The 19,099-nt window shown below is 49.2% G+C and overlaps 7 protein-coding genes across 7 annotated transcripts; 4 read left to right on the top strand and 3 right to left on the bottom strand.

Annotated features, from left to right (window-relative positions):
• Positions 1-387: 387 nt before the first annotated feature.
• On the bottom strand, positions 388-2,506 carry F5J12DRAFT_223060 (malate dehydrogenase). The gene is made up of 12 exons (XM_051738464.1): positions 2,298-2,506; positions 2,185-2,240; positions 1,958-2,125; positions 1,891-1,898; positions 1,817-1,832; positions 1,611-1,759; positions 1,436-1,559; positions 1,064-1,375; positions 906-1,007; positions 778-852; positions 467-724; positions 388-395 (listed from the first exon to the last, which is right to left on the bottom strand). Exons 1-10 carry the CDS (start codon positions 2,326-2,328, stop codon positions 820-822), a joined length of 999 nt encoding a protein of 332 aa, XP_051598422.1. The 5' UTR covers positions 2,329-2,506; the 3' UTR covers positions 388-395; positions 467-724; positions 778-819.
• Positions 2,507-2,685: 179 nt separating this feature from the next.
• Positions 2,686-4,061, bottom strand: F5J12DRAFT_894281 (uncharacterized protein; the record flags this gene model as incomplete). The annotated part of the gene is made up of 5 exons (XM_051747728.1): positions 2,686-2,981; positions 3,034-3,158; positions 3,210-3,356; positions 3,414-3,625; positions 3,714-4,061. The coding sequence occupies 5 exons, from the start codon at positions 4,059-4,061 to the stop codon at positions 2,686-2,688; spliced, it is 1,128 nt and encodes a 375-aa protein (XP_051598421.1).
• Positions 4,062-4,181: 120 nt separating this feature from the next.
• On the top strand, positions 4,182-5,776 carry F5J12DRAFT_222980 (uncharacterized protein). The gene is made up of 6 exons (XM_051738463.1): positions 4,182-4,775; positions 4,835-4,924; positions 4,980-5,047; positions 5,097-5,217; positions 5,266-5,517; positions 5,570-5,776. Exons 1-6 carry the CDS (start codon positions 4,302-4,304, stop codon positions 5,699-5,701), a joined length of 1,137 nt encoding a protein of 378 aa, XP_051598420.1. The 5' UTR covers positions 4,182-4,301; the 3' UTR covers positions 5,702-5,776.
• Positions 5,777-5,779: 3 nt separating this feature from the next.
• F5J12DRAFT_222787 (uncharacterized protein) lies at positions 5,780-9,209 on the top strand. The gene is made up of 11 exons (XM_051738462.1): positions 5,780-6,208; positions 6,260-6,346; positions 6,402-6,599; positions 6,650-6,671; positions 6,721-6,859; positions 6,912-6,943; positions 6,995-7,063; positions 7,114-7,222; positions 7,273-7,326; positions 7,375-7,434; positions 7,482-9,209. Exons 1-11 carry the CDS (start codon positions 5,938-5,940, stop codon positions 8,925-8,927), a joined length of 2,487 nt encoding a protein of 828 aa, XP_051598419.1. The 5' UTR covers positions 5,780-5,937; the 3' UTR covers positions 8,928-9,209.
• Positions 9,210-9,426: 217 nt separating this feature from the next.
• Positions 9,427-10,204, bottom strand: F5J12DRAFT_913932 (uncharacterized protein; the record flags this gene model as incomplete). Its single annotated transcript, XM_051749107.1, has 5 exons — positions 9,427-9,545; positions 9,596-9,667; positions 9,716-9,798; positions 9,845-9,924; positions 10,082-10,204. 5 exons carry the CDS (start codon positions 10,202-10,204, stop codon positions 9,427-9,429), a joined length of 477 nt encoding a protein of 158 aa, XP_051598418.1.
• Positions 10,161-14,130, top strand: F5J12DRAFT_841463 (armadillo-type protein). Its single transcript, XM_051746132.1, has 15 exons — positions 10,161-10,341; positions 10,401-10,459; positions 10,514-10,618; positions 10,672-10,950; positions 11,010-11,162; positions 11,210-11,359; positions 11,411-11,521; positions 11,589-12,229; positions 12,284-12,428; positions 12,487-12,558; positions 12,612-12,753; positions 12,803-13,137; positions 13,186-13,282; positions 13,335-13,573; positions 13,633-14,130. The coding sequence occupies exons 1-15, from the start codon at positions 10,302-10,304 to the stop codon at positions 13,654-13,656; spliced, it is 2,592 nt and encodes an 863-aa protein (XP_051598417.1). The 5' UTR covers positions 10,161-10,301; the 3' UTR covers positions 13,657-14,130.
• Positions 14,131-18,286: 4,156 nt separating this feature from the next.
• On the top strand, positions 18,287-18,775 carry F5J12DRAFT_686107 (uncharacterized protein; the record flags this gene model as incomplete). The annotated part of the gene is made up of 2 exons (XM_051740312.1): positions 18,287-18,628; positions 18,680-18,775. Coding segments are annotated over 2 exons (438 nt in total), but the record flags the coding sequence as incomplete, so codon positions are not given.
• Positions 18,776-19,099: the final 324 nt, after the last annotated feature.

Below are 19,099 nucleotides of genomic sequence, written 5' to 3'. Positions count from 1 at the left end.
ACTACTCGTTAACTATCAAAACGGCAGTGGGAAGAATTTTCGTACAACGTAGTATCAACCATCGACAACAACGGTCTCCAGTCAAGCACGAACTTGAGATGAGAGTTTCCACCAGTGTCGTGGCGAGTCTCCCCAGGGCACCGGTACCGGCGCGTCTTTAGTTGGTGGTCCACAGGTAGTTGAGTGTCTCAAAAGGTCTTGCTGGGCATGCGACATCCTATGTCCCAGCCTACTGAATAAAAACCAACAAGTGACCTGTGATGGTAGTATGTCTTTTGCACCTGGGTGTTTTTGACTGATCGAGCTATCATCTGGCGAACCACTTCTCCCCAAGACTTGGATTCGGACACAGCGGAGGAATCACTTCGCTCTTTCAGAAAAACCAGGTTAAACACCTTTCGTCGAATGGACATGACGAATACACATGAATTATTTGAACATTATAAGCAGACGGAGCTGCGCTCACCGTTTCACAACCATTGACTAGTTAACCATGGTGATGCCGGACGCTGACCAGCCAGTAAAAAACTGTAAACAGGCTGGTATCTAGAATAAAAAAAAGTGTGGTAAAGCGGTTGTTGGACGCTGACGTTGAGCACCACGTGTGGGCTAATTCAGGTCAAAACCCAAACTCATCAAAGTCGAACTGTCAAAACGACCGCGACTCGCAGCGACGATGTGGAGGAAAACAACAAACAGCTCTCCTCTGACTATGGGTACAGGACTACAGGTCGTTATGATCCTTCTACTTAAGCTTCTACACAATCCAACTCACACCTCTGGTTAACTCCATACATATGTAGCAAAGTTACCGTGCGGCTAAAGTTTTGGGGTCTGAATGAAAGAAACACCCTAAACAAGGGCAAGTTAGCACACAAACGAAAGGTTAACTTATCCAAACCAACCTTCTCAATGCTGGCAACAAGTTCAGGAAGAGCGGCGTCAATGAGAACGCGTTCTGCTGGTGCAATGGCACCCAATCCGTTGATTTTTTCAACGCCGTTCGGCTACAAGGCCCAAAACGTATCAATCACAGATGCTCAGGGGTACTGGTGATACTTACCCCAAGTTCAACCGGTGCCGAGAAGTAATCAAGTTCCTTGCCGAGATCCTTCTTGAGAGCCTCACCGCCCTCCTGAGTGAGGTTGACATATGATGGAACGATAATGCCCCTTTCGCCCTTGAGAGCGCGAATGATTTTGGTGGTAAACTCGGCGCCAGCGTACGCCATGGACAAGGTGGCCGAACCAGCGCCATCCTTAGCCTTGACGACCTCATCACCGCCAAATTGGATACGGTTGACCAGGCTGTCAATAGTCGATGTGTCAAGGTTTGATGGGAGAGGGTGCGACGATTGAGAGAGAAGAGGAACGATCTATATTAGATCAAAACATCAATGCAAGGCGGAAGAAGAGGAAATAGGAGAGGCGCATACAGTGACTCCACTGTGACCGCCAACAACAGGAACAGCTACGGAAGGAGAAAGAGAGCGGTCTCCCAGAACTTCTGCCACAAAGGTAGAAGCACGAACGACATCAAGCGTCGTGACACCGAAGAGTCTGTACAGGTCTGGTTAACGCGGTTTTTGTGATTATGCAAAAAAACGCTACCTCTTGGGATCAAAGACCTTGTGTTGCTTGAAAACCTCCGCAACGATGGGGACGGTGGAGTTAACTGGGTTGGAGATAACGAGGACGAACGCCTTCGGAGCGGTGGTGGCGATAGCAGTGGCGAGGTCTCGCACGATGCCAGCATTGATCTAACGTGAGCGATTAACCGGATAAAGACAATCCTTAGTGCCCAGCTGAGTCGTTACCTTGAACAAGTCATCGCTGATGGAACATTGGCCTATCAGCATACTGAGACGAAGACGAATTTTATCTCACCCACCGAGTCATCTAAAAGTGTGAGATGAGCGACCATTAGAGAGAGAAAAGAAATAGGAGATCGAACTCACACCAGGTTTCCTGGGGACACCAGCAGGGATGACGACGACTTCTGCACCAGCAAGGGCCTTCTGCAAGCCATTGTCAGGAGGGAGGAAACCTTCCACTTTGGCAGGAGTTGCGATGTGAGAGAGATCGACAGCAACACCAGGTGCATTGACGATATCGTAGAGGGCAAGCTAGATAATTTTTCCCCTTAGTTGACACGAGTTCGGATGATTTTCGTCGACTCCCATACCTCCGTCACCTCAAGATTAGTCTTCAATAGAAGAGACAAGGGCTGGCCGATACCGCCTACACAATCCGTTCAGTATTACTGATGTACTTGACATCGACGAGCAATGAAGTCACCTGCAGCTCCGAGAACGACTGCTTTCACCATAATGGTTGGATAGTTGCGAACAAGAAGGAGGGAAGTTGGAGTGGGGTTCTCTCGAAATGGACGGATATCACTTTTTTTTATCTGCTATCTATAAAATCACGTGAGTCGTCTATGCCTCCGAGCTGTACCGCAAAGCTGGACTGCCGCTGCGCATAGGACGACGGTTGCTGGAAACAACGACCGAAATGTAAAGCGGGAAGACACGGAACTGACAGACGTGGTGGCAATATTGCATGCGATCGCGGTGCGAGAGGAATCCTCAAGTCCGGTCGGAACATTACGCACTCCTCATTTAGTATTTACAACGCATACCAGGGTTTTACAATATACGAACAGCAATCCGAGATGTGCACGACGTCAGAGTTCGTCACCCTCACTTTTGATCCTTTCTCCAGCCTGCCGCATCCCTTCACTGCCGCGCTTCGTGCCCTCACCAGCGCTACCAAACGGTTGCTGGTAGCCTTTCTCCCAAGCAAAGTCTTTGGCTTCTTCTGCCTTCTGCCTAGCCTGGTGTACCCGGTCCGCCAGAGAGTCGCAGATCCAGCTAAGAGCGTCCTCGATCGCTATTACACCGCTGTTCACGGTGTCCCTCAATTTGGCGAAAATATTCTCAGCTCGTGTGGATGCCTGAACCCAACGAATACGGGTTTCCTCTGTTAAGGTGATTAATCTCGACTCCGGTAAAGGAGGGGGCTAGTTGCTTACGAAGTAGCCCAGGCCTACTTGTGGGTAGGGCATCCTCACTAACACCACGCTCACGTAGGTACGCACGTAATCGAGCATCAGGCCACACGAGATATGAAGCACTCTTCACCGATGCATCGGCGTATCTGGGTTTACGAAGGTTAGTATAGACAGAGATCTGAGATAAGCGTACATACTTGGAATTGATGAGGTCCACTAGGTCGTCGCGTGTCTTGCGTGAGGCCGTCCTCTCGTCAATATACCCATGTGTAGTAAGCCACTTGCGAATGTCACTATCGCGCCAGGCGCCCCAGATGCTGTCAGATGCAGAGAGGTAGTGCTCCCTATTGATGTGGTCAGCACCGAAGTGGGAAATTCGGTCGCATTTACAAGGCACGCACTCCATCAGTTTGATTAACTCGTCGCGTTGCTTTTGGGCGTCGCTCTTAAGAATACCGTGGTTGACCAGCCATGCCTTGAGCTCGGACTCTGACCAAGTGTGCCAGATCTTATCCGTGGTGGAGTAGTAATAATGCTTCATGTAATCGAGGAGCGTCTCGCGACGAGGCGATTCATGTGGGGGCAACAAATTGTGCGCGACAAGCCATTCATGCTACAAGCCGAAGTGAGTACGTATGCAGAGAAGCAGAAGCTGATATACCATGTAAGAATCACTCCAGGTCTGCCATACAGGGTCAGACGCCTCGCGGAAGTAACAGGTTAGCAAGGTCGAGGAGTTCTTGGCGGGTGTTTGCTTTCCTGGCTTCGACCACGTCGTGGTCCTCGAGCCATTTTCTCAGACGAGAGTCATCCCAGGTGGAGAAGACATAGTCTTTAGTCTCGTCAAACGCGCGGCCGAGTTCACGCGTCGCCTGTGCAGCGGTGTCACTGACGGTATGGGTGGCTGCTCTCACTTCACGGCTCGCATGAGAGTAGGCCGCAGAAGGGGCCGATGTGATGGATGAGCAGTCGACGGGGTCGTCCGAGCCGAACCAGCCAGTGGCCTGTACAAGAGTGAGGAAGATGAACAGCGGCCAGTGTAATCTCATGTTCCGTCAGTGGGTAAAATTGAAAAGTCAAACGTTCGGGGGGGAGCATCGATACTTATAGGGGGAGTTGTGGTGCGCAAGGTGTGACGTCAGTAAGCCACGTCTAACCCATGGCGTCACCGGCCACCGTTTCGCTTCTCACGCGGGCTCAGTAGTCGCCAGTACGCTTCAAGTTGCGATTTACCAGTATTTAATTTACCCGGCTGGCGAGGGACAAGTCACCGCTGGCGACCAACTAGCATGCTTTGTTCCAGTCGCCTGCTGCAGAATTTCCCGCAGACGCGCACCTTTGCAGCTTCTTCGGTCTCTTACAGGAACAGGGCCGTAGTCTACAGAAAGAACGGCGATCCGTCCGAGGTGCTTTCCCTCCTCACGTTCCCAGACCTACCACCACCGCCACCCAACACCGCGAACGTCCGCTTCCGTCTCTCCCCCATCAATCCAGCTGATATCAATGTCATAGAAGGGGTGTATCCAGCCAAGCCTGTCCCATTTGACCTTCTTTCTCAAGATGCACCTCTCTATGTTGGCGGCAACGAGGGTTTGGCTGAGGTCGTACAGGTTGGCGAGGGCGTGAGGGAGTTGAGGAAAGGTGACTGGGTGGTGATGACCAAACCTCAAATGGGGACGTGGACGTCAGCTAGGAATGTCGACGTTCTGAATGTCCTCAAGATACCCTCCGACTTGGAGGAGGCACAGGCGGCTACCCTCACTGTGCGTCTCATCTCGTTCCACGATCGTTTCTGGGACGAATCTGAGATGACGTTCCCAAGGTCAACCCACCTACGGCCTACAATATGTTGCACGATTTTGTCAAGTTAGAAAAGGGGGACTGGGTAGTCCAGAATGGTGCGAACAGTGCCGTATGCGAGTCTTTCAGGCCGGAGGTACCACTTTTGACCCCTCGTTTCCACATAGGTTGGCCAGGCTGTGATTCAAATTGCCGCAGCGAAGGGATGGAAAACGCTTAATTTCATTCGAGATAGGTAGACGCATCTTTCGAATGGGTTGTCAGCGAATGGCTGAGCTCTTCAGGGAGGACGTCGAATCGCTAACAGGATATCTGAAGGACCTGGGTGCCACCCAGGTCGCAACGTACAACCAACTCTCTGACAAGGGATTCAAGGACCAGATCAAAACGTGGACCGGAGGACGGGTCGGTGGTGTGTCTGCTATCTGAACTTTAGAGCTCATGGCAGGTTAGAGTATCCGGCTTGGACTCAATTGTGTTGGCGGTCGAGCTACAACGATGATGGCACGGCTACTTGGTCAAGATGCACATCTGGTGTCATACGGTGCCATGTCCAAGGAGCCGTTATCCCTTCCGACGTCGCTATTTATATTTAAGAACCTAACGTGCCATGGCTTCTGGCAAACTCAATGGTACAATAGAAAATCTAGGCAAGAAAGGGAAAGATTGATGGAGAACCTGGTCGGATTGATGCGCCACGGCAAGGTACGAGTCACGGATACGTCAACGTTCGAAGGCTCAAGCTGTGCACTATTAGCTCCTTGGCCCCGAACACGAGATACTGGAGATCGACGGCAGCGAGGGGGACGAGGAGAAGATATCTGAGGTGATGAAGAGACTGCAGGGTGGCAGGTATGGCAAGAAGGTGTTGCTGAAGGTACAAGCGTAAGCTGCTTACTATATGGGGTCGATTATGTAGTTGTGTAATAGTCGATCTAGGCGTCCGAATTTGGGCAGGGTTGTGTGTATTGAATTTGGCTGGTCAGCCAATTGAACGTTGTGCGACCGAGTTGGTCCCCCCAAGTCGACCCGCGAGGCTGGTCGTAGTCGAGCCGTGTCGCCGCAGCCCATCCCAGCCAGTGTACAGCACAGAGCTGCTCGTTGTCGTCGTCGCCACCTGAAACTATGGCCCAGCCAGCAGGCCAACCCGCCCAGTCCCTTCCCTACGCTCCGGTGCCAAACCAGCGCAGGCACGCTTCCAAGCATCGTTTGTTCGTGAACGAGCTCTCACACGCACTCTTCGAATTTGTTGTCCAGCTCCTCCCAACCACAGAGGAGCTGGTCGTTAAAGAGGATGTCAGGAAACTCCTCGAGCGTCTCATTCGCACCATAGAGCCCGAAAGTCGACTCTTGTCGTTCGGGAGCACCGCCAACGGCTTCAATCTTCGAAACTCAGGTTCGTATCCGCGTTCGAGGTGGCCCACGCGTCGCTGATCTTCTCCGGAAGACATGGATCTATGTTGTCTCATCGATTCAGTCGAGCGTCTCTCCGCATCAGACCTTGTCGTCATGCTAGGCGACCTCCTCGAAAGAGGTTCGTTTCATCCACTCTTTGCCCGCCAGCATCATCCTTCTGACCGTGTTATCAGAAACAAAATTCCATGTCAAGCCCTTACCCCACGCCCGTATACCCATCGTCAAGTTGTCGTTGGATCCCTCGCCAGGCCTTCCCTCTGGCATCGCCTGCGATATCGGTTTCGAGAATAGACTGGCCTTGGAGAACACCCGTCTGCTCATGTGTTACGCCATGATAGACCCTACCCGCGTCCGCACCCTCGTACTTTTCCGTAAGTCATCGCTGTTCTCTCCTCGTCAGCTGCTCATCGACAGTACCCAGTCAAAGTCTGGAGTAAACGGAGGTCGGTACCTGTGTACCGCGCTCACCACTCAGCTCACGTCACCCTGTAGGAAAATCAATTCACCGTATCACGGAACACTGTCATCCTACGGATACGTTTTGCTGGTTATATACTTTCTCGTTCATGTCAAGAATCCACCGGTCCTTCCAAATCTACAGCAACTTCCTCCCATTCGTCCAATCTCAAAGGCGAGTTCTCTTCCCTGCAGAGAGTCTAGTAGCTGAGCTAAGCTTTGCACAGGAGGACACGCATATCGACGGACATAACACTTGGTGAATTCAGGACCACGAATCTTAGTATACCTTGGCTCATTCGTCGTACAGGTTCTTCGATGATATAGACCTTTTGTGCCAGCGGTGGCGATCCTCCAATACAGAATCTGTCGCTGAACTGTGAGATTCACTCCTTTCTTGCGAGAACATCGCTAATCTACTTTTCTCAGCCTGATCGACTTCTTCCGGTACTATTCTCGCGACTTTTCATATAATACTGGTGTCGCTTCAATACGTGCTGGTATGCTTAAGAAGGAAAGCAAAGGGTGGCAGAATGATGTAGGTGTCGGGCGGTGTCTCTGAGGGAGTGTACTAAATGATTTTCATAGTTGTCAAGCTCGAAATTCCACGACTCGAGGGAACGGAACCGGTTCTGCATCGAGGTAGGGCAGCAACACCCGCTCCTACGCACTTGGCTGACCATGCATTAGGATCCTTTCGAGACTGATTTCAACGTAGCTCGTTGCGTAACGAGAGAGGGCTTGTACCAGGTAATTGCCTGCCATTTCCAATTTATAATGCTCACCCTTGGTTTCAGATTCGCGGCGAGTTTATGCGTGCTTCCAGGATTCTAGCCACGCGCCCACGTGCACTGGTAGCGTTATCCCAGCTCTGCGAGGAAAAGGTTGGAGATCCACAGGCAGGAGCACCGTCTCCTATTTTCGTTCCCCCTCGTTTGTCGGTTCCTTCATCTGGTAACAACAATCTGGTCCGGTTGGGGGTACCCTCCCCTACCGAGCGTCTTTCTCTGCGACCAGAGTTCGTTAACAACGAGAAGGACAATGTAAGAGAGCAGTGTGCTCCCGTATCAGCGCCTCCGGAACACATGGCTCCGAAGCGAAGTCAGTGGACAAGCCCGCCACCACCAAAAGGACCAGCGTCTCAGCATGCTATCTTCGAGAATCAACTGGGCGAAGGGTTAGTTCTAGCGACATCTTCTATCTTTGCACTAGCGTGCCATGCACCAAGGGTCTCGAGCGACAGCCCCAGAACTCTCAATAATAGTGATGAGGAGGGTCGGCTGCAGAGTGTCGAGTCTGACCATCGTCAAGATCGATCCGTCGGTAGTTCCAGGGGAGGTTCGCCTCTGACTCGCAATGTATTAGAACCGCACTCCCCGTCGCCTGTGGGTCATGCCCTCCCTGGGCTGGAACCAAGGGGGAGGTTGCACGCATGTCCAGCGGTTACTACCGACGACCGGGTGATGCAACCACTATCTGAGCAAGATGCCAGCGCAGTCACAGATAGAGTGGAGTCATTTCGCAGGTCTCAATCAGATCCATCCAATCGCAAGATAAATCGCACGTCCTGGCCAACATCTACATTGAATGTTATATACCCGCCATCTAGTTCCTCCACAAACTCTCGCACATCCCATATTCACCCCCATTTCACATCAAGTCTTGACACATCTACTGTATTCTATGAAACAGCTACAACTAGCTCGCGTTTTCCGACCATCGCACATCTTCAGCTCGGTCAGCGCAACGTCGGCGCTCTCCACCATTTTTCTTCTAGTCCGCATGATCACCTGCAAGTACACATGCTTGAACATCAGCCGCAACAAACCCAACGCCCCCTACAGCAACTGCGAGGATTTGGGGCTGATGCCCTCCAGGCGGGACTATCCATCATTCACCTCTCTGAAGCAGGAGCGCAGCCCGATAACCCTAACACGCAGCCCAGCGGGGCAAAAGCGGAAGAGGATGCTAGGCAGACGTCGCCTTCTTTCCGGATTCATTCACCTTGTCCATGCGACGACGCCCTACCTCACACTACTGGGGTTGAAACAGAAGCGGCTGAACGTGGTACTTCTTTCGGCGAGGCATCTGCAGTGCAGATGATCCAGAGGCCAGCATGGTCCAAAACTAGGTCTACCTCGCATTCGCCGTTTCGTGCGGGCATTCACCAGCGTAGCATTGCCGGGTCGATTCAGGGGACCCCTAGCGTCGACTTTACACACTCCAAGACGGGCGGCACCTGATAGGAGCGGGTCGTCCCCACCGTCCTCGATGAGTCAACCGCCATCTCCTCCTACGGTTTCACGGCCGCATCCACACGAGGAATCCCCGCAGTATTCGTCTCCGCTGTCACCGATGGTGGTCAAGCTGAACAGTCCCCACCTGGCAGGTCTGAAACCGTTTGGAAGGAGGGGATGCAATCTAATAAGTCCTGATGCTTTCCCTCCGGCGGTAGATCTAGCGCCTTCTTCCCTTACGAGGTGAAAGGCTGACAAGAAAGACAAGATTGAGGCTGCGTGTGGTCACATGGATGGGTGTATGTATGTGTCCATGCGCGAGTCTTGATTGTCGATCATCTGCTAGCAACATACCGATACCTTACAGACAACACCGCAACTACGCATAATGATCTTCCATTCTTCCCATCGCATTCACTTATTACAGATATACGTGGCGGAAATCTAAGCAATTCAAGGCATATTGGGGTGTGCGTGGACGACGGCAATCAGCCGTGCGGCGGGGCTACTCCTGGGCGACGAAGGGGTTAGCTATCTCCTCTGTGCCGTCGACAGGACTGAGGAGAGTAATGGTGGGTCCACGAAGGACGGCCAAGCCCAGGGCACGTGTGTGGGGGTCAGGTTCTAGAGCGAAGGGTCAGCGAGAAAGCCGGAGACGGGGTGCATGTGAATACCGTTTATTTCCTCCTCGACCTCGTCGAGGACCAGGTTTAATAATTGATCGTACCCCTTTAAAATCCCGGTGACTACACGAGGTGAGAGACATGCGCGGGAATGAGGAATCGCAAAAATACCTTCTCTTCCGCCTGTGAACTTGACTCTTATTCTTTCGTTCACATATTTTGAGAGATCGAGAATTGCCTCGCGTTTCCCCTTGCTTCGAGACTTGTCAACATGAATTTGGGGGTGGATGGAGAGCTCACTTTGCGTCGGCTGTGGATGGGGGTGGACGCCCTCTACCTCCTGCAGGGGTAGCCCGTCCCCGCGAAGGAGTACCACGGCCCTAAGGTAAAGGGGCGAGTGAGATTGTGCGATAAGATGCGATGATGATCAAGACGGACTCTGTCTGCCATTAATGTCGACAGAAATCAAAAGCGATATCGCTGGGGATCTGCAGAATGGTGACCAGCGAGTACTGTTAGCAAGCTTGGCGTACTTACTATTACGATCGTATTATTGAATTGGTTGGCCGTCGTGGACGTCGTGCCAGTCGACGCGTGTTGCTGTGTTTTGAAAAGCCGCTTGCCGCGCTGCTGCTCGTCTCCCACTGCTTTCCAACTCATCGACAGATCGCCTGCTGGCAGAAAACTCAATCAGTAGCCTTTTTTTCTTTTTTTCTTTAGCCTTTTTTCGTGTGTTCTTATTCGCATCTACGCCGTGATGAACGCTAGCGAACTCCTTGCAAATACCCTCTCGCCTGGTATGCCACTCGCACTTGCATCGACGTCGACCCCACGCAGGCTGATCCTTGTCTGCCAGATGCCAGTACGCGTCAGCGAGCGACAGAGCAGCTCGAGAATGCATCGAGGGAAAACTATGTGGGTGTCCTCCGATGTGCTCGAGTGCATATCGCATTGATTGTCCTCGTCCAGCCAGCATACATGCTCATGCTCTCCTCTGAACTCGCAAACGAAAGCTCGCAAGTACACACTCGCAATGCTGCAGCTTTGGCTTTGAAAAATGCCCTCTCAGCTCGGGTATGTCCATGAATCGCCTCTTTCTTGCCATTGTCCTCAAACCCGTTATCTAGGAGGCCGCAAGGCAGACTCAGTATACTACTCGATGGCTTGCCCTCGAAAACGACACAAAGAGCAAGATCAAGCAAGAAGCCCTCGTTACCCTTGCATCCCCCCTCCCAAAGGCCGGTAGCTTCTCCGCTCAAGTCGTCGCCGCCATCGCTTCCGTAGAGCTCCCGCATGATCAATGGCCAGACCTCATCGAACTTCTTCTTGGTTTCGTGAATAACTTGACCAACACCAATCTCAGGATCGCTACACTACAAACGATCGGCTATATCTGCGAGTCTATAGTACGGATCTTGTCTGCTCCACCCCCTTTGTCTGCCTCCTTACTCCTTGCCCGCCACAGAAACCTGAGATTCTAAGCTTGAGGTCGAACGAGATTTTGACTGCCGTGATACACGGTGCCCGCCAGGACGAGCCTTCCTCCGAGGTCCAGTTGGCTGCAGTACACGCACTTTACAACTCACTTGAATTCGTGCGCGAAAACTTTGAGCGGGAGGTTCGTTGTCTCCGCCTTCAGATCGTTCATTACCTCATGTCATGCAGGGAGAGCGCAATTACATAATGCAGGTCGTGTGCGAAGCAACTCAAAACCCTTCGGTTGCTGTTCAAGTTGGAGCCTTCGAATGCCTCGTCAAGATTATGGCTCTTTATTATGATAAGATGGCATTTTACATGGAGCAAGCCCTTTTCGGGGTATGTGCCTGGCTTTTGGGTAAATATTGGCAACCTGATCCACCGTTTTAGCTTACTGTGATGGGCATGAAACACAGCGACGAACGAGTGGCTCTGCAGGCTGTCGAGTTTTGGACCACTGTTTGCGAAGAGGAAATCGAGCTTGCTCACGAGGCGCGCGAAGTACGTGGTCGGGAGCTGTCGATCCCGTTGTCCGTCGGACAAGATCTGATGGTTCCTTCTCTTTAAGGCTGCTGATTATGGCGAACCTCCTGAGATCGAATCCAAGTTCTTTGCCAAGGTTGCGTTACCCGAGGTCGTGCCCGTCCTCCTTACACTCCTCACGCGCCAGGAAGAAGATGCCGACGAAGACGAATGGAATATATCCATGTCTGCTGGAACATGCTTCAACTTTATGGCCCAGGCTGTCGCTGACCCAATAGTTGACGCTGTCATACCTTTCATCGAAGCCCACATCAAGTCTCCCGACTGGCATCAGCGGGAAGCGGCAGTGATGGCCTTTGGATCCATCCTCGACGGTCCCGATCCAAGCGTCCTGACGCGTCTCGTAAATCAGGCGCTCCCACTGCTGATAGGGATGATGAGCGATTCCAACATACACGTCAAAGATACAGTTGCATGGACACTAGGGAGGATATGTGATTTACTCGTTGTCACCATCAAGCCGGATGTTCACTTGCACCCGTTGGTGTCGGCACTCGTGACGGGTCTTCAAGATAACCCAAGAATTGTGACGAACTGTTGCTGGGCATTGATGAATTTGGCCGATCAACTCGAATTTTTGGAAGAAGAAACAGAGCCGTCGCAAACTAGCCACTTGTCACCGTATTTCGAAGGCGTCGTCAATGCCCTACTGAGGGTTACGGACACGTGAGTGGCATGGCCTGTTAACCTCCCACGACTTACGAGGTTTCCCCACTGCAGAACAAGTAACGAGGCCAATTTCCGCACTTCTGCTTATGAAGCTATTACCTCATACGTTACTCATGCTACGAACGACGTGATCCCCGTCGTCCAGAACACTCTTATAACTATTTTGATGCGGATGCAGCAACTTCTGGGAATGCAGGTGTGTAGCATCGTGTTCTTGCTTCCTTTGGGACCGCTGCACAGTTTATGCCCTGCAGAACCAGATAGTCGGAATAGATGACCGGAACAACTGGAACGAACTCCAGAGCAATCTTTGCAGCGTGGTCATCGTAAGCTTCACTCTCTTTCAATATGAGCTACCCGTCTTACAGTTTGTCGCTAGAGTGTTACCCGGCGGCTGGGGGAGGGTATTCAGCCTATGGCAGACCGTATCATGACCCTTGTACTTGAACTCATTCAGGCCGCCGGAAAAACCTCCACTGTCTTAGAAGATGCGTTTCTAGTGGTCGGATCGCTGGCTTCGGGTGAGCAGGCTGCCTAATTGAGGTGTTTGTGTGCTCACGTTGGTGACAGCTTTGGAGGCCAATTTTGCGCCTTATATTCAGGCTTTCTTGCAATTCTTATTCCCAGCTCTCAAAGCTCACGAAGATACCCAGCTTTGCATGGTCGCAGTTGGAATTATCGGAGACATTTCGCGAGCGCTAGGCAGTGAGAGTGCTCAGTACGCTAATGCCTTCATGAGTGCTTTGCTGGAGAACTTGCAGAGTGAGGTCCTCAATCGCAACGTGAAAATATCAATACTTTCATGCTTTGGTGACATTGCCCTTGCGATTGGCGTTGCGTTCGAGCCGTATCTGGAGACCACTATGGGTGTGTTGCAGCAGGCAGGCGCTGTTCAACCCAACCCGGTAAGGCTGAAACATGATGGTCTAACCCTGGCTTACGTTGAGTGTTAGCTTGACTTCGACCTCGTAGATTACGTCGCTCAACTCCGTGAAGGTATTCTGGAGGCTTATACAGGGATTGTAACTGGTTTGAAGAACACTGAGAAAGGTGAGTATGTTGAGACGCCGCTTTGAAGCCCTAGAACTAAACGTACAATTAGTGGGACTCCTCCTGTCTCATTCGTCGACTATCCTTGAACTCACCCAGCGTTGCTTGGCTGACGAAGAGAGGACTGAATCCACTTTGAAGCTATGCTTTGGTCTCATCGGTGATCTCGCCGACTGCTTCCCGAACGGCGAACTCAAACAAATTTTGCTCTCCGAATGGATTGCATTGGAGTTGCGAAGCAAGCGTGGCATGTCGCCAGAAACAAAAAAGACTATGCGTTGGGCCCGGGAGGTGAGGCTGTCTCAGATCTACATACTGTTGCCGTCTGATGATGGGGTTTCGTACGGTAGATGATCAAGCGCGCAACGACATAGAGCTGAGCACTGAGCCGTGCTGTCAATCTATCCTATGTTTCAGATTTTGCCGCTGTGCCCAGGATCTAATGACTTTGGCACGGCAGCTTCATGTCGTCATTACCCCTTTCTTTCATTGATTTGCCATCTCAAGGAGGCACAGCTTTATCACTACGTTTGGACATACATGTAATAGATGATGATGTGATTTGTAGTAATCACAGGCTCTCTCACTAGTACTTACTGCGATTGGCTCAAAACCTTTTGATTCCTGATAGCTTGGCTCATGCTTCGACTTGTAGTTCTTGACTTGCATGCCTGGATCCATCAATAAACTGACTTAATTCTGATTTGCTAGGCTTCCAGGTATACTATATTCCTTACTACATACTCAGCAACACACAAAAGCTGGCACTTGTTGATATGAATTCTGGCTTGGTGTACTCATTACTAAAAAGTACTGATATCTGGGTAGAAATGGAGTGTGAAGCTGGGTGGAGTCCTAGTAGGTTCCCAACTTCTTCAGTTAGATTGATCCAGTGTTGCCCAGGGATTTGGGAGTGGTTCAGTGTCAAGGATTCAGTTCTGTCCTTGGTGTGGGTTGCAAGTCTGAGGGGAAAGGAGTAAGTCTGGGTGCCAAGGAACACATCTAGTTGCATGGGAATGAGTCTGTGTTAAGACTGGTTCCTTGGAGAATGAGAGTTTACAGTGGGCATGTTTTGATTACATAATATGCCTCTGTTAGGCAGAATGTTTTTTCCTCTTCATACCTCAGTCTTTGACAAACTTGAGACTGAGGTGAGGACATTCATTTACTATACCAGAGCCCTCCAGGCACTCCTGGACATGTTTAGGAGAAAACATGTGATGTGTTTTTTTTTTTTTTTTTTGGGGGGGGGGGGTACAAAGTCACCAGGCATGATTTATAACACAAAATGTATCTATGGAGTTGTGTCTAATATGTTGGAAAATCTGTATATTAGTTTCAATGCATCACATCACAAGTGATTGCAATGCCCACAATCAAATGTGTAATTAAAATGGCAATGCAATACTAAAGTTTTCTATATAATTAGACTTACAATAGGCATTGCTATGGCATAGCAAGGTAATATTTGGGGGTCAATAGTACAAACATAGTGCCATCACCCCTACATTGCAATGCAATCATAATGTAATTATAATGATTGTTATGATAGCCTTGTCATGTGACAAACATCCAGACCTTGGGCACTGCTGTCCTGCCATAATTGGAGTTGCAATGTATTGCAATGAGAGCTGAGGATTGCAATACACTTTGGACTAAGGCAACAAAAATTTTATATTATATTACCTTTTGTAATCTTATCTTATCACCTGGCCACAATTCTATTCTATTCTGATTTTGATCTATCTTATCTTTGTCTACTACATGCTATGCTATTAGTATCACCTTACATGGAAATCTTTACTAATACAATCCATCCCCAATCTAACTAGTGAGTATTACTAAGTATTTTTTATTGCTCTCATCAGGATTCAAACCTAAGGACTCAGTGTTAGTTAGTCTAGTGCCAACTAGTAGTGAGACTTACTTTAGCATGTGTTACCATTAGTCCATGCAGCCAATCTTTCTATACAAGTGTCAACACCTCTTAAGGAGCTTTTCAAGACTTAGAAAAAATTTTCAAAATTGCATACAAGTAGTATTACAATACACATGCCTGCAACCAATGGTAATGACAATTAGTAGCTACTTTGCCTATATACCTCTACCATGATGTCTGCTAGACTTATTCCATGCTGTAGTACCAGTACTGGATTCCACATTGTTGCTATTGGCAGCAGCTGAGTCAGTGGTACAGTGGCTCAAAAAACTGTCCACATGTTTGCATGTTTTACACTAGTTATGACTAAACACAATAACCCCTAACCCTAGCCCTAAACCATGAGTGTATGAAATAAAGTACTTGCTCTTGGCTTTCTATGGGTCCAAGAATTAAGTGATTTGGATAGGAATTGATAGAATAGCAACCATTTGAATATGACATGTCATGCAGACAGTTTTTTGACTTTATAAAAATCCAACTATCTAGTACTTGGTATGAGCTCCTTTGGCCTTGATAACTGCTTCAACCCTTCTAGGCATGGTTTATATCAGGCTCCTACACAGCTGTTCTGCTGTGAGTGTGAGGGAAATCTCCAAGGGCAACAGCTGAAATTCAAAGCCAGCATAACTTTAATTCCCTCACACTCACAGTGATGGCTTCCTGAAAACATTTGTAAACAGCATCAGCCACAGTGGCATGCAGTGTGGAGTCCCAAAAAATCTACACAAAACCCAAACTAGGGTTACATATTTGTGGTTAGGAATACTCCATATTCATAGGTATACATGTCACCTGTGACCAGTCTGTTCCATCACTCCAGACTGCTGCACAAGGCATTTTGTCTGTATTTAGCTGACAAGGCCCACCACACCCACCTGTAAATAAAGCTATGGTACACTATTGTACTAATTAGCTAACAGGACAATCTCCTGAAGCCATTGCTTAACATTTGTGGTCAGTAAGTCAGTAAGTGCAGGATGCCTGAGGCAGTCTTACCTCCATGCATTACTTGAACATATTATTGATTAGGTCTAGTAACTCATTGTGCACAAAAGCCACCTGTGAGATTATGTAGCAAGGCAAGACAACACATGTCATGCAACATGTTACCTCTCCACATTGTATTTGAAGCCCTCAATCAGTGTCAGATCAGCATCACTGAACTTATTGTGACACTGCTTACCTGCCAACAGTATGAGAATCATTATTTGGTTATTGATCTTCTTGAGCATGCTGGTGAAGTCTTTTATGCATTCCTGCATCGTGCAGCAGGTCGAGATCAGTTCACATTACACTCATTTCATATGGTGGAAAATACATACCTGCAGGAGCTCTGTTGTAGGGAGCCATATACTCCCTGAGGCTGAAACAGGAATCTGTCACTAAATTCTGCTTGCCTCTGCAACAAACCCCTATTGCTCTACATCTTCAGACACTTTCAGAATTCTTCTCACTCATAGCCTCATGTTTCCTCCCAACCCCTGTTGCCTTTGGAGTTTCCCCCACCTTCAGCATGTCACCCAGTCATCAATAAGCTGATCCAGAAATTCCACATTTGCCCAGAGTCACCCAGAGTTCAGTAGCCAAGCCACTGCCCAGCCACATCACCACTCATCCATGCCAGTCACCTCTAAAAAAACTCCGATTGTCCCTGTCACCCCAAGTTCTGCAAGCTGGTCTTCATGCCAGTAGGCTCTGCCCTCCTGTGCTTCCACCTTCCCACCAGCTCCACCTCTCACCTGTACATGTACCCTTGTTCTGTTGGAGGATACCCCTTACCATTGTCCTGTTTTACTCTTGCTTACCACTTGCCAGACCATTTCACATGCATCTGCATTTGGTTGACATTTTTCATGGTCATGCATTCATCCTAAGTCCTCACTCACTCTGCACCAACTCCACCCAACCCCTGATGTTTATGAGTTGTCTCTGCTCTGACTGCTGTTGGACTTGTACTGCTCTCCTACTGGACTGAACAGACCATTCTCTGAGGGGTCATGTGACTACCTTTGGACTCCTCCCTGACAGCTCACAGTCAGGTACTCTGCAGCATGTGCACCACATGGTCCAGCACCTGGACTGTTTCCTTTTCTGGATGTTCTATGTTACCTGTTCGTATGTCCTCTGTCTACCCTTCATTCATCATCTAGGAAGTTTTACTTGAAAATTGCTGGGTCTCTGTATGTCAGTTCCGATTCCAGTTACTGTACCTCTGTAGTAGTATAAAAGCATGTATTATACTCCATTGTTCCTCAGTGCAAATATTGACTTAGTTCCTACTCCCTCTGTCTCTGTCTTCTGCCTGTCAGAGTTACCTCCAACTGTCTGTCTGTACTCCCCCTCTGAAATATGAGGGCTGAGATTGTGCAAGGGGGTAGCACATGAGCTAAACCTGATGCCTTCACTCTGCCCTTACCTTCAGCAGACTTCATTCTTGCCAACACTCTGCCAGTCAGAGTCCTGCTCTTTCTGTCAGACTTGCTTCTGAACCTCTCCCCAGACCTTGTCCAGCATTGGAGTTGGTTGGAGTAGGCCTGGACTTGACAACATTGGTCATCCTTTCTTTTATTTTCTGGTCTTTTAGTTTTTCCACCCCACCTTACTCCAACTCATACCTACATCCCTTGTACTATATAATTCTGCTGCAATGTTGGAAATATACCACCCACTTTTGGAGTCACTATCTGTGTGTGTTTTGTGAGTTCAAGAGTTCTTAGAGTCTAAAAGCATCTATTGAGTCCACAGCCTCTACAGTGCCTTCAATTTCCCTGCTCCACCTGCACATTCCAGTTGGCCACACCTTTGCTTGTGTACCCCTTGACTCAGCTTCCATCTTCTTGTTGCTTATCTGTCTCTCAGAATTCCATATACCCAGCTCGCTGTTGCTTGCACATCAACAAGCCTTCAGAATTAAATTCCATGACCCTTGCATGTATTCCTACCCCTTCTAGGGTAACCCCCAACTTCTCCTTGCATGCAGCACCACTTGGGGTGATCCTAGGGAATTCTCCCTTCAGCTTTCCTTTAGTCACAAGCCTCCTAGAAGTTGTGTCTCACACCATTCTCTCACATCTGAAGACAATGGCTGGCACTTCAGAGCATCTAGTGCTTCTACAAAGCAATTGGAGGACTTCAGCCTCCAACAGATGGCACAAAAGATGGGGGAAGGCACACCAAAATGGTGGGGTCTGCTTGGGACATTGCTTGATGATAAGGGATCAGGAGAGCTGGGTGGGCAAAATGAGCACATCATGAATGAAACATTGGAATCAGAGAGGGAATTTGGCAATTACTGGGATGAAGTGGATGAGATTGATCTTGAGGGGATGATCAACAAACTTACTGGGGAATACCCATCAGTCAAGGAAAGGTGTGCTAATCACTGCTCTGCAATAAAGTTGATGGTGCATGCATGCCTCTACACTTGCAATTAGATAGAGGTTAATGAAAATCAGAAAAAAATGATAGTCAGCAGTGTCCTCATGCACAGCACCAACCAGAAATCCAATACACTGCAGAGTCTTCTTGGCCTGTTCTTGCAGTCAGCTCATACACCCATTGTATATTCTGCCTTCCATATTCTGCCTTCACCTGCATCTTACTTAGTATTATGGTATGCATTTAGCCATATTACATAATCATGTTCATTTTCACACTCAAGTAGCATAGTCACACCTCAGTTGGCTACTTAACCCAACTGAGGTGAGTACTTTCCATATCCTGTCTTTACACTCTGCTAATAGTCCTGTAGTATATATTCTACAGGTTATGAGCCCTGGTGCTCACTAACTGGGAACTCATGGCAACATGTCATTCACATCCAAGCTTGGAGATGATTTCCTTAAGGTCCCAAAGCTCTCAGCAGATGGAGAGGA

This window comes from Pisolithus orientalis (assembly GCF_024613125.1).
Source record: "Pisolithus orientalis strain OTSU chromosome Unknown F5J12scaffold_22, whole genome shotgun sequence".
NCBI classification, from domain to species: domain Eukaryota; kingdom Fungi; phylum Basidiomycota; class Agaricomycetes; order Boletales; family Pisolithaceae; genus Pisolithus; species Pisolithus orientalis.
This window is presented reverse-complemented; position numbering and strand designations above follow the sequence as displayed.

Coding starts and splice junctions, on each gene's coding strand:
- F5J12DRAFT_223060 (XM_051738464.1), bottom strand. CDS start 2,328: ATGGTGAAAGCAGTCGTTCTCGGAGCTGCAG. Junction 2,126..2,184: donor CTAATCTTGAGGTGACGGAG/GTATGGGAGTCG, acceptor AAAATTATCTAG/CTTGCCCTCTACGATATCGT. Junction 1,008..1,063: donor CGGCACCGGTTGAACTTGGG/GTAAGTATCACC, acceptor TGGGCCTTGTAG/CCGAACGGCGTTGAAAAAAT.
- F5J12DRAFT_841463 (XM_051746132.1), top strand. CDS start 10,302: ATGAACGCTAGCGAACTCCTTGCAAATACCCTCTCGCCTG. Junction 10,342..10,400: donor TGCAAATACCCTCTCGCCTG/GTATGCCACTCG, acceptor CTTGTCTGCCAG/ATGCCAGTACGCGTCAGCGA. Junction 13,574..13,632: donor CTATGCGTTGGGCCCGGGAG/GTGAGGCTGTCT, acceptor TTCGTACGGTAG/ATGATCAAGCGCGCAACGAC.
- F5J12DRAFT_222980 (XM_051738463.1), top strand. CDS start 4,302: ATGCTTTGTTCCAGTCGCCTGCTGCAGAATTTCCCGCAGACGCGCACC. Junction 5,218..5,265: donor AAACGTGGACCGGAGGACGG/GTCGGTGGTGTG, acceptor ATGGCAGGTTAG/AGTATCCGGCTTGGACTCAA. Junction 5,518..5,569: donor GATTGATGCGCCACGGCAAG/GTACGAGTCACG, acceptor GTGCACTATTAG/CTCCTTGGCCCCGAACACGA.
- F5J12DRAFT_222787 (XM_051738462.1), top strand. CDS start 5,938: ATGGCCCAGCCAGCAGGCCAACCCGCCCAGTCCCTTCCCTACGCTCCG. Junction 6,209..6,259: donor CTTCAATCTTCGAAACTCAG/GTTCGTATCCGC, acceptor CTTCTCCGGAAG/ACATGGATCTATGTTGTCTC. Junction 7,223..7,272: donor GCAAAGGGTGGCAGAATGAT/GTAGGTGTCGGG, acceptor TGATTTTCATAG/TTGTCAAGCTCGAAATTCCA.